Genomic DNA, 14,303 nt, shown 5'->3' on the forward strand with positions numbered 1-14,303 from the left:
GTAGTTCACTTTTCAACCAACGATACTTATATACTGGTTTGAAAGGAAGTTATTTATAGTACAACAATTACTTGTAAATGTGACAGAAACCACTGGCTAAACAGGTGCCCCTGATAATCTAATTACCTGAGTATGTCCTGTAAGAAGATATAAGTCTCTCCCCCCAATTTTCACTTGTATGTCCTGGATCTGAATCTACAGAATAAGAAGAGACAGAAGAAAAGAAAAAAAGCACACGAAGGGAAATGCAGAATTCAACAAACCAACATTTTTCAAAAGACCACTAGTTTAGTCAATGATCTATCACTGTTTTTCCAAAAGATTATTTTTAAGGTAAAGCCAAAAGCACATTTAAAACACAGGTTTGGCTGAAGATTTCAATTTGGCCAAGACTTCAGTTTTTTTCAATTGGACTCTTAAAGCTGAGAAAGACAACCATGCAGTTTGCAGTAATAGATACTACTGATGCTATTTATTAAAAGAGATCTCCTTTGAAGCTTTATTTTTTCCAATCTCTGAATAATGATAAAAGAGGCAGTCCTCTATCACTGTCTTTCTGTTTAGAATTTGTCTTTAGAAAACTTGAATAAAGGACCTCAATAATCCTTTTTGTTCTATGAATGCCAAACTACTCAGAAAACAATGGAACACTATGGACTGCAGTATCATTCTAGACCACAGACTTTTCTATAAATTATACGCATTTCAAATGGTATGAATTACTACACTGCCCACTATATAAGACGTCTTAGAAAGAAAGCAGCCTAAAATCAAAACAAAGTTTATCAGCTAAGATAAGAATATGGAATTCGGCCTAGCAATTCATGACAAGTAAAAATATCACCAACTGACTTTTGGCAATATGGCCAGAGCAGATATTTTTACTTATAAACAACATGCCATTTTAACTCACAATATTATTTTGATCTTCATATACTCAATTTATTGACATACACTTTTCTTTCCAGAATCATTATTATTATTCATGAGTTCAGTTAGGTATAAAGAAGCAAGTGTTGGGGTAAAAAAAAAAAAAAAGAAACCAATTTAGAGAACAAGTAAAACATAGTATTTGAAACTTTTAAAGATAAGCCAAAAAGTTTAGTGTTGAGGAAGGCTCACTCAACTGAAAGGAAAATAACTGATAAAATAACATTTAGACCAATTCTAAACTAAGTGGGTAAATGGATTCAATGACAAGTTTTTAATGAAGACTTATATTTCTAAACTGAACATATAAAGTTAGCAACTAGAAAAATTCCATGAATAATATCTGACATGCCATTTAAAGACAAGCAAAAATGGGCTCCATATACTGCAAAGAAAAGAAAAAGCAGGAACCGATAAGTTGTGCCAACAAGTTGAATTAAATGAATTACTAAAAGCAGATCATATTTTTGCAACAGATTAAAGCATAGTGAATAAACTAAAATTTCAATTATATTCATTAATATAAGGAAGTGGCAGAAGTTTACTGAAATCTACCTTTGGCAATAAATTAATCCACCCTGACTCCACACACCCTTTGGCTTTTACTCAAATAAGTATGTTTATATTTGGTGCATCTAAATGTGTATTCTATAAGGATTTAATTCAGGAGCTGAATTTTTAAGAGCTTCCATATCTTGTCCCTTGACTCACCCACTTCTGTGCTATACTGAGACTAGGGTTACCTAGGAGGTTTCTGTAGAACACTGAGTGCCAAGCAGAGTAATTATCCCTCCCTGATATGTTCTCTGTAAGCAAGGTAAGACAAACAATAGTTGTATTTTAAAAGCCATCTTTTTAGTTAATATTCTGTTTCGGGTTGCAAGAGAATAAGAGAAAAAACCAAGAATGACTAAAAAGGTTTGCACTATATATTTGAAAATTTTTAAAGTAAAAGTTTCAAAGATGGGGGAGGGACAAAAGAAAATCTGTAATAAATAATATCCATGAAAATCATCAAAAGGTGATCATCCTTATTAGGCAAAGCACTGATTTTATCAGCTACTCTAACGTTGTTACCAGAAAAATTCTTTTTGTTTTCTTTTTTAAAAAGTTCCTCTCTCCAAATTTGCTTGAGTCATATTAAACAGGGTAAATCCTTCAACGGCATCAGGAAAATAGAACTTCTAAGGCTGGCTGGCAGAGAAGATTTAGTTTAAAACATCTGAACATGCTTCACAACTGCCACCATGGACTTTGGGAAGAGGTCATACTGTGTCTCTTTGGATTTTCTCATGCTGCATTATCTACATATGCCAAAAGAAAAAAATTAGTAAATAAATAATGAAAACAAAGATTTTTAAAAAGTGAAGGACACGGTATCTTTCTACTTATTTAAACATACAAACTAAATATAATGTAGTACCACTGATTTACTTCTATAGGACATTAGATTTATCAAACCTAAAGAAAAACGTACCCCAATGTTATTTGAGGTTAAAGAACATTCATATACTGCTGGTGGCTTTGTAACTAGGTATAATTATTTAGGAGAAACATCACAGAAGTATTTAATCCTTAATCCTGTAACCCTACTCCTGGGAATGTGTAAGAAAGAATTCAGGGTATAATAAAAATACAATATGCAAAGATGCTCATGGTGACATTAATCGTAACAAAATAACTGCATGTTTAGTTTGAAGGCCAACAAGAGACCTCTCATGTGTACTCTCAAGACAGCTGTTTATTAGTATTTTCATGTCAAGGGATTGTGGCTTTCCCTTGGATGCCATTAGACTAGGAAAACAAAGAAGTATGATTTTTTGACTGATAGTGCAGTCACTAATAAACTAATAAAGTTCACTTAGGTACAAAAAATAACTATTTGAGATAACAGTTTTTAGTTATTAATTACTATACTAAAACCTATATACAGTGTCAGTGTTGAAAGATGCCTACCCAATATTCATTTTCCCCTTCTTAACAAAAGGACACCAGTTTTGATTAGGGTGACAATACAGCCAACTGAAAGTAGTTAACTTTCCAGACTCCCTTGTAACTAAGGCAGACTAACCAATGAGATGCAGGCAGAAGTTTCTAGGGAGATTGTTTCATCAATAAAAAGGCAAAGACTCACTGGAAAAAAGATACTTTGTCGTTGGGTCCTCCCTCTCGTACTTTCTGCCAGGAGGAGGCAGAAGATATTCTGTGAGTTTACAACAAAATGCTTAAGGACAAAGCCCACGTATGACTTAAGGGTGAGCACAGAATGATGAAAACATCCCAGTCCCTGATGGCGTTACTGAACTACTGTAACAACCCTAGACTACTGATACCTCCTGGACTTATTACAGTAGATGAAAAAAAATCTCAATCTATTTTAAGCCAGTGTTTGTCGGTTTTGTTTTAATTAACATACATAAACTGATTTTACACACTATGTCAATGAAAGATTACAATTCTCTGAAGCTGGCATTACATGTACTTTTTTACAGATGAGAAAATTGGGAGTTATAAAGGCCTCAAATTTTTTTTGGCCAGGACAAGTAGGGAGCTGAGTAGGGACACAACACTGATATGTCAGACTCCAAAGCCTCTGATAATAAACACTATGCTATGATTTACCTCTACTGTAACTACAATTAACTTATCCTGCCAGGATTCTAGACAAGGAGAGACTGAAAATAAAAGCTAAAAATAAGTGACAAAGCAAGCTATAGGTATAAGGAATAATTTGTCTTCTTGTCACTCTATATATTCATCTCCTAACATTTCATGAGACAAAATTTATGGGAATTCTCTAATAGGATAGGACAATGTGGGATACTGAAATGATATAAGCAGATATACTGGAAATTTGCTGAAATAAATAGTATTATGACACATCTGTAAGGACCCACTAGCATGACTTCAAATTACGCTGTAACGTTCCCCCAAATTTTGTCTAGTTAAGCAATTACTTTTTAAAAGTGTTATCTTTTAAAAAATTAATAAATATTAAATAATTCAGAGTTATAAAGCTTAAGACACACTAGGGTATCTCAAAATGAAGACTAAGAATGATTCATCCAGTTGATAGCAGTATCTCTGATTTGGCAGATCACTGAGTCTTCCTTGAAAAGTATGAATATCTATTTAAAAAAGTAATTGGGGTGCCTGGGTGGCTTACTTGGTTAAGCGTCTGACTTTGGGTCAGGTCATGATCTCATGGTTCATGAGCTCGAGCCCCACTTTGAGCTCTGCACTGACCTGCAGAGCCTGCTTGGAATTCTCTCTCCCTTCTTCCACTCGCTCGCATGTGCATACACATGCATGCGCAGAAGTCTCAAAATAAATAAACTTAAAAAAAAATTTTTAAGAAACTGTTTTACAGAAATAATTATGCTCATTATTTTAAAAATTCAAGTCCTACAAAAAACAAAGAAAGTAAAAAGTCATTCAAAATCTTGGAAACAGAATGTTAACATTTAGTAGCCATCATTCCAAGCATCTCTCTAAATATATATAAAGAGAAAGGAACTGGGGTGTATGTGTGTGTGTTAATTTACATACAAACAAAAATATCACATATACGTTACTATTTTAAAATAAAAAGCTGAAAGATTTTATTTTAATCCAACATAAAAAGAAGAGGAACTAGGGTTCCTGGCTGGCTACTCTTGACCTCAGGGTCATGAGTTCAAGCGCCACACTGGGTTCAGAGCTTAAAGAAAAAAAAAAAAAAAGAAGAAGAAGAAGAAGAGGAAAAACTCAAGGAATTGCTTCTTTTCTACAAGAGAGATCATACACTAAAATATAAATACATTATATGTAAACATATATGAAAGGATTTTAAATAAAGATTAAAAAGTTGAAGTAAATATTTTTAAAAACTATGTATTTCAGTTGTAGACAATATCAGTTATTCCTTTGCATTAAGAGATGAGCTAAGTAACATTATTAACATTCTGTCCTTATTCCCAATCTTTTATTATTATCCCCACTCTTTTATTTAACCTAAGTCAGGGTTAAAATATTTACATTTCTGTTCTGGGCCCATAATACAGTAGCTAGGTTTGGCTTAGTTCTACAACTAAACAGTCTTTTATATTTAAACAATTTTATCTTTCAAAACGTGTGTTAATATATGCCCTGTGTGCACATACATACAAATATAAATATACACAATGTGGCTTTTAATGCAAACAGTACATATTATTTCATAACCTATTTTTAAAATTTGAATGCTATGAGCATCTTTTTACTTCATGTATTCTTCCACAATGTTATTTTTAAGAGTAAAAATCATATTGCTTCATTGGATTTACCAAAATTGAACAAATTCTCTACAACTTAACATTTTCCTGGGGTTATTTTTGCTCTTCTAAGTTAAGTAGAGATACACATACCTTAAGATAATTTTCACTATCATCAATAATTACTTATATAAATTCCAAATTAAAGAATAAGTCAAATGTTAACAACCTTTTGGTTTTGGATAAATGTTTTCATATTTACCTCCAACAATATATTCTTTTAATTTAGACCAACTAAAGCAAGTTCCTATTTCTGGCCAGTGACCACCTGGTACAATTTAGGCCAACGATTTTGTCAACTGTTCTATATTGTATTTCTTTGATTACTATTGATATTTTTTATTAAAAAATTTTTTTAATGTTTATTTATTTGGAGAGAGAGGCAGAGGCTCCATTAGTGCGGGGCTTGCTTGGGATTCGCTCTCACCCTTTCTCTCTGCCCTTCCCCTGCTCATGCACTTGCTCTCTCTCTCAAAATAAATAAATATTTTTTAAAAATTTAAGAACATGAACAAAGCACAAAATTTCTTCATCACTGCAAAAAAACACCCCACAATTTTCAAGGCTTAAAAATGTCATGTTTAAGAACAACTTCTAATTCAAGCTAAGACAGACAGCAAAATAAATACACAAAACGAGACCTACCTACTAAAAACATAAGAAAAAATTTAAGTACTTTCTAAAGCTATCTTAGCACAGGGCATTTCAAGTATGTTCAGATTCCACAGTCAAGATTATTTCTAAAGTGATGATTAAGATGGCCAGAAAGATATTACATAAACTCAGAATGGGACAGTAACTCTGTGAGTGAAGCTGAAACGTTAAGAACAGTTCATTATTAATATTTCATGCAAGGGATAAAATAATTATGATAAACACATTAACAGTCAAGTTTATATTAGTTTCAAGAAATGATCAGTTCAGAGCTAACAAAATCTAATAGTTTATTAGATTGTGGTAACAAGTTACTTCTGATCTATTATGAACAACCGGGACTGACAGATGTCAAGGACCATTTCTGACGTATAAGAGTTTTGAAGAAAAAAAGTACCATGAATGGGCTTAGGCAATAAACCTCAATCTTTTTTTTTTTTCAGGGTGGGGGAGGGCATATTTCTGATTCATTTCTGAATCTAAAATGCCTAAATGTTTTCTTTGTTGGGTTCACTACTGTGTCCACAAAAACTCACATTTTTCTCAACTGTAACATATCCTATGCTGTATATCAGAGTAAATTTTCATCATTGAAATGCTATCCAAGAAATTAAGTTCTGAAAATGGTAAGATATTTGTAATAAACCTTAGAGTAAGGAAAGAAGCAAATTGTTTTTATCTGATTAGAAATCGTGTTTGAGTGAGAAACAATGAATTTCTGCCCCAAAATGATATATCTGAAATACCAAAATACAAATATTTCTCTATAAAAATGGGGTGCAAGAGGAATGATATGAAGCAAATCATAGTAAAAGAATGATTAAGATTTTATCAGAGAACAAATTATTCTACCTGTGTCTGAATCTCGTTCTTCATTTCTTGATGGGCTAATGGTAAAAGGAAGTTTACGTTTCATGGACGATTTCTCTTTCATCTCCTTGCCCACATCACTTCGGTCAATTTTTGGAGTTTTACTGTATGATGCAATCTTGTCTTTACTCTGTTAAAAATCAAATATGAATACAGTTATAACAATATTAGCTAAGCAAGACAGTATTTAAGAAATTTATGAAGAAAATTTTCAAATATATTCAAAAGTAGAGAGATATTACAAACCACTATCTTTAATGTATTCAAGAGCCAGTTTCAACAACTGTAACATTTTTTCTAACTTGTCACATATTCTACTACTTTTACTTAACAATATAATTTTAAAATAACAGTAAAACAAAAAATCTTGAATAAAACTCTGTAAGCATAATACACGTGTCACCATCAATGAACAAATATATAAATCCGAAAAAGTGATTCTGGATACAATAAAATATATTGTGTTTTGTTAATATCCTGTACCCACTCCAGGTGAATATCCTACCTTCATGGTCTACAGCCATTATCAAGTTCACACTTATTATAATTTTAATATCTGAATTGGTACTGTCCATCTAAACTGGGCTATAAGAACTCCTTTGTGAAAAACATGCCAGACACTAAGAACTAATAAGCCACATCACCTTAAAAGAACAATTCCCAAACTATCTATGATAATAAATGAGAGATGATACTTGTAGAGATTCTCAGAAGCAAGTTAGAAGTAGACTCAGATTGCAGAAGATACCAGCTTTCAACCCAAGAAAAGAAAATAAAGGAAGGAAAAGGGGAAAGAAGATAGTAAATAAAATAGTGTTTTTAGAGTGGAATTTATCAATAAAATCAAAAGGTGATTTTAAATGAGCAATAGAATAAGACTTCAGTGAGTCCAATCATGAAAATGAAAAAGAGAAATAATAAAGATTGGGATTGAGACCTACATGCAATTCCAAAGGGGTTATGGAAATGTTACAAAAAAAAAAAATACAAAAAATACTGTATTCATTTTTATATCACTAAAATTTTAAGATTATTTTCTTAGAAAACACACATTACTAAAAGTTGACTCATGAGAGAAACAAAAAACCTGAATAGACCAATGATCATAGAAGACAATAAATCCATACCCAAAGATTTTAAGTTTACAAAAAGGTACTAGAGCCCAGAAGATTTTACAAGAGATTTAAAACAAGTTCAAGGAACAGATATTTCCCATTTCATGTAAATAATACTACAGCATAAAGGTATGATTAGAAGCTACCAATCAATCTTTAAGTCTAAAACATACCAAAAGATAGAAGTTATAAGCTAAATTCCTTATGAAATAAATGCAAAAGTAACTTATCTTAAATAAACTGTCAAATCAAATTTAGTGTCTTAAAACTTAGAATCAAGCAGGCTCACCCAAAGAAAACAATAATAATTATTAGAAATCTCTTTAAGACAACTCACCATATCAAAAAATTAAAGAAAAACCATATGATGATCTTAACAGGTGACAAAAGTAACATCTCAACAGAGTCTACAGTCATTTTTGATAAATATATTAACAAATCAGGAAGAGAATGTGATTTCCTTATATCTTAACTGATAAAGATTGCTGAAGAATAACAGCCTTATATTATTTACTTCTCAGTTGTAAAGTTAAATTCTCTTGAGCTGTTTTTCCACTTCTGCCAATGAAATCAAGCTTCACAGGCATGTATTTTGTTTATGAGGTTGTTTTAAAAACGTAGTTTTATTATTATTAAGGTATGGTGAAGCCAACAAATCAGGTGACTACTGTCACTGAAAAGGCAGTTTGTTACTCACAGTTCCCAAGGGAGGGCATGCTATACACCACATAGGGCCACAAAGGGTAGCACCACGGTGGGTCAGGAGGCATGGGGAGAGAAGGGAAATGTGGGCAAAAGCTTTTATTGTGGTTTCCTCAGGAAAGAAAAGGCAAGGCCTGGCTTGCAGCAGTTTCTGGGGTATGGGCACTGTTTCTCTTATTGTCTGGTACATGGCTCTCATGTAATTTATTAGGGCAGGGACAGTGGCCCAGAATGTGAGAGTTGGATACAGTTGGTGGTTGGGTTTGGACTCTGGATTGGTTTGCATATGAAATATATGGTCACAAGTGAGTTAAGATCTCTGGGAATTGGCCAGCCATGGGAACGGCAGTCTCCCCAATATCAGCAGGCCCCAATGTCAAAGCATCAGAAATAAAAAGGCATGATTAATACAAAAGTTAACCAACAAAATTCTAGAGACTTGCCTTAGAAATATTAAGTCTTTATTATTAATAAAAGAATCTAAGAAAAACACGAAGATGTCCCTTTTCCCTTGCACCTGTGTAAGTAAAGATACTGTACTGTGCCATAAAACAAGTTAAAAAAAATAATTTGATAACACGTTGAGTGGAAAATGTTCCCTAGAACATATTGATCATACTCTCCTCTGCAACAGGGTGATCAGGGTGCACATTTGCAACTGCTACCAACTAGTTCTGTTCGTTGTAAAATAAAATTGTCCTTGGAAGTGTTACCTGAACAAAGCGTTTTTGTGAGATTCTTCAACACTTTAAAAATTATTTTCAGATCTAGGGAAAGTAACTTTCAAAATAGTTATATCCAATTGTCCTGAAATTTCTGTATTACCAAATGATATAAATACAGTATCAATCCAGGAACAAATCACTGGCACATTCTTCTCCCATATCCATGACATAGAAAAGTCTAGGACTCTGTTAGATTATTTCAAAATATTTTAAATCTTTTTCATTTATATTACTGTTATTCTTTCAATAACCTACAACAGCTACCATACACAGTAATAAAAATATCAATGTATCATTTGGGGTCTACTATACATCAATAAATCAGTAACAGCAAAACATCAATGGCAAAACAAGAATGACTTTCTATCACTGCTACTGCTAGACAATGTACTGGTAGCCTTTACCAAATCAGTTAAGATAGAAAAAAGAAAAGGTAAAAATTTACTCAGAAAAAAATATGTACATAGAAAATTCTTGAAGGATATAACCCAAAATGTTGATAGCTATCTGTGGGTAACAGCACTACTAATGTGTGGGGAGACAGTTCCCCATGGGTCTCTTGCATATCTGCACCTCTTACACGCAGAAGCACTAACTCCCTTTTTTGGGACTATCTTTTCAAGAATATCTATATGGAGAACGGCATTGGAAGATATGATCTCCTCCTGGAGCAAAGAGCAGATCCGTTTACTATTCCATATAATAAACAGTTTCTCCCTTTGGGGCAAAGTTCTGATAGACTTACTGTCCATTACAAAATATTTGGGGTTCTTCTCCCGTACTGCAACCCCCTCTTATGTGTAGCTGTCACCTGGCTCTCTTTGTATCCCCTTGTGAGAAATAGGGCTCAGGTTACAGGCACAAATGCTGACAGATCACTACTACTATTGCCTATGAGAAATAAACTTTCCTTTCTATTCCACTCAAGAGTTTCACATCTGCTGCCAGCATCCATGAAACAGATTAGCTTGCAGGTAGGGTAGGGTACAATCTCAGATTGTTGATGGTTTTTTATAAGGCAATTTGTTTTCATTAGTCTTCTATGTATTTTCTAATTTTTCTATAACCAACATGTATTACATTACTTGAATGGTAAAATAAAAATTTCTCTATATCACTAGGCTATGGAATAATGAAAGTCTGAATTATATTGATGGAAAGGATAAGACAGCTACTTAGAAAGTTAAATGATTCACACCTACTCCCACACACTTCATGAATTTAACCTAGATTTTAGATTTTCATAGAAGATTTTATCAAAGATTTTGATCTACAAATCGTAAATACTAATTTATAGCTGAAACAGAAAAATTTCTAAAAACTAAAATCAATGGGAAAAAATCCCACATATTAGTGAAAGGATAAACTATATGAAGAATTATGAGTAGACATTTTTGATGAACCCCTATTATATATTTAATGAGATAATGAAAGCATTTTATATTAAAAGTATATTGCTAGAGAATGTTATTATTTAAAATTATGCTCTATTTAATACATTTAAGAAATTAAATTTTGGTTCAGGTTATTTTATCTAGGATCTCATAATGGCAATAGTTTGTGTCCTATTAAACTGTAAACAAGGTCTCTATTAGAACAGCTGTATACTCATTTCTAAATTATATGGAAGAAAAAACTCAGAAGAAGCTTGAGGCTGGCTTTAGGGCCACTCACTCACTAAAGAAAAGACAAACAAAAGAATACGCTTTGCAAATATACAGTTGACTAATATGATTGTGCTTCCTCTCCTACCCTCCCTTCTAACCTCATTTTGTTGTAAGCAGCAGCAGTTAACATGGTCTATAAGCAGGAAATTATAGCCCTTCCTCTTCTTAAGGTACAAATAAGCAGTCAAATATCTATTTAAAACTGAATAACATTACTTTAAAAATTTTTTTAATGTTTATTTATTTTTGAGAGAGAGAGAGTGAGAGGGGGAGGGGTAGAGAGAGAGGGAGACACAGAATCTGAAGCAGGCTCCAGGCTCTGAGCTGTCAGCACAGAACCCCATGAGGGGATCCAACCCACACGAGATCATGACCTGAGCTGAAGTCGGATGCTTAACTGACTGAGGCACTTAGGCACCCCAGAAAATTACTTTTAACAACAGCTTTCAATGTCAAGTTGCTCAGAAATCCTGTAAAACATGGCAGTAAGCACCATGTGCATTGCCTCAGAAGAGTTTCTGACCCTTACCCAAACAAAATAAGTATGTGATCTTGAAAAAGTACTGAATGATTGAACAGAGACTGAGAACAGTTAAATATATCACTCTGGGTAAGCCAAAAGTTCATAAAGGAAATATATAATATTCTGTATTTATTCTTCCTATGATATAAATCTAATGATTTTTTAAAAATGTTTATCTAGCTTTGAGAGAGAGTGCGAGGGGCAGAAAGAGAGGGAGAGAGAGAGAATCCCAAGCAGGCTTGGAGCTATCAGCACAGAGCCCAATGTGGGGCTCGAACCCATGAACCGTGAGATCATGACCTGAGCTGAAATCAAGAGTCAGACACTTAACCGAATGAACCACCCAGACTCCCCTGTATAAATCTAATGATTAAGAAGTATTCTTAATTTACCAAAGCAATGTTTTTAATAGAAATGTTAGTAAAAATGTCTGCTTTTTGCTGTTGTTTCTACATTTTTATGAGGCCAATGCTCTGCCACTACTGTATATTTACTGGCAGCTTTCAAAAGATACATACGAAGTATCCAGGAAGAAAGAAGTTTTAACAAGCTGACATCAAGCAGCCCAAATATAATTTCACAAATGCAACCTTCACTATATTCAAACATTTAGAAATGAAAGTTCTAATTCTCTCCTCAAATCTAGCACTGTATTCTGTCCCTACAATTCTACTGAAATTACTTTTACCACACAAAGACATTGTAAGGTATCCCAGCTGACAAAATCCAGTGGCCTCATTCTTCCTGTTCATCTCTGTGGCATTTGGCATATAGACCCCCTTAGCTACTCTCCTCTGTTTAATCTCTCCTGGTTCTCTCTGTCCTTGTTTCCCATCTCTCGATGATTCTGAAAGTATTTGAATTTCCCTAGGCATATTCTCCTTCCTTCTTGCTCTACTCTCTTTGGGTTCTATCTCCATAATGATAAGGTTAACCTTTTCAATGAATCCTCATTTCCAATGAGCTGTTTTGAGTTCTGAACTTTGATCTATCTCTAACTGCCTACCAATACTTCTTGTTGGATGTTCTGATGGCCAACTCAACAAGTACAAACCAAACATTCTTCTGAAAACAATTCTTCTATTTCCTGAATTCCTTCTCAAGGAATAGTTCAATCAAACTCAGGGTGGATCCAGATTACTTTTCCTACATACACAAGTTTAATTCATTCAACATCTTTTATGTCTGCCAAACTCTTTCCATCCCCATAGCCACTGCCCACACTGCCTTTTGCTTGGATTTTTTAAAAAACACTCTAACTGGTCTCTACTATGACCCTTTTGGCCCAATGGCTACAGGATAAATTCCAAGTTCCTTAGCAACACATCAGGCCATAATGAACTGGCCGCTGTCTAATGCTTACCTCCCACCCTCCATCCTCCACAGGCCACATCCTAACTTTATATGTATCTATTACTGTAACAGATTTAGGTCTTTTTTACATCTTGGACTGTCCTCTGTTCCTACTTTCCTGCTGGCCAAATACTTAGTCATCCTTGAGAATCCAGACTAAGTAACTTTTCTACTGTGACACCATTACTGACCCCTCTAGAATTGTTTGTTTCTCTCCTTTTTGTCCCATCATTATACACTCAATACTCTCATTAAAGTGCTTCTTACAGTGATAAAGAAATTCTTAAATTATGGTATCTGAGACCATCTCAGAAGATCTGCAAGGCCAGAAATATGCTCACAGTAACACTAAGGTGCCACCTGCACCTTTCTCATTCTCTCAAGAATATATACTGCAGCTCTCTAGACACTACATGACAAGTGATATCCAAATACACTGCATGTAGATGCAGATGAGAATTTGGTGGTCTTCTGTTAAGTCACACACTAAAGATATGTGCAAAACCAATGACACTCTTCTCACTAATAGTTTTTGTCTTGGAACATATAGTTATTTTCCATAAAAATATACTATGTGGGTAAACATACACATATGTATTTTTTAAACCAGTTAAAAAAAAATCTAAAGTTTTTCTCAGTTTCAATTTCTGATATTGTAAATATCAACAGATATACCCACATATAAAAAAGCTCTTTGGGATCTTTAGTTACACTGAAGGGGTCCTGAGAGCAAAACATTCAGACAAACAGGAAGAGTGTTAGAGTTTAGAGTCTTCATGAAGACTTAAATCACGGCTTAACCACTCACTGTTTTATTCCAAGTATCATAAAAGAATATATAACACAATAGGAATCCAATGTAAGATTTGTTAAATAAAAGGAATAGTAAAAATACTTTGCTTATGATTTGTCACATTTGGCAAACTAAAATATCATTTGGGGAAAGTCGTCTATGGAGGAATAAAGGTATTAGCAACTTACCTCCCCAAGAAACAACTATAAATCTAGACAAAATTGTCAAAACAACCACCTTAAGGCTCCCAAAACTGAAAAAAAGCAAACAACAAATTGAGAAGCATTTTTTTTTCCCCTCAAGAAAAACTGCTGAACTATGGACAAGAACAGTTGAGTGTCTTTGGCATTTTTGCCTGGGGAATGCTCTCACATTCCCTGGCTGATGCTTAGTTTGCATGAAGTGCTACCAGGGTGGGGCTGGCAAGAAAAGCAGCATCTCTGCTGCCAGAGTGTGTCAACTCGAATTGGCAAAGAAGGTGTAAAAAGCCTATCCAGATGCACTGTTTCTAAAAATAGTAAAGAGGGTAGGAAATGATTGGAGGGGGCAAAAAACATACATCTTATTAGCCTAAGGTTGTGATCCTGCTGCAGAAGAGCATCAAGCCGGTGAATAAGCAAGAAATTTAACAGGGAGATTACAGAAATGAGAGAGCCACAGGGTGTGCCAGATAAGACTG

General features: G+C 33.9%; 1 protein-coding gene across 1 annotated transcript in view; it reads right to left on the reverse strand.

Annotated features, from left to right (window-relative positions):
* ANKRD12 (ankyrin repeat domain 12) overlaps positions 1-14,303 on the reverse strand; it is a 127,223-nt gene that overhangs the window by 73,839 nt on the left and 39,081 nt on the right. The window contains 2 exon segments of the mRNA XM_042910151.1: positions 127-195; positions 6,729-6,876. Coding sequence (XP_042766085.1) covers positions 127-195; positions 6,729-6,876 — 217 coding nt within the window.

This window comes from Panthera leo, chromosome D3 (assembly GCF_018350215.1).
Source record: "Panthera leo isolate Ple1 chromosome D3, P.leo_Ple1_pat1.1, whole genome shotgun sequence".
In the NCBI taxonomy this organism is placed as follows: domain Eukaryota; kingdom Metazoa; phylum Chordata; class Mammalia; order Carnivora; family Felidae; genus Panthera; species Panthera leo.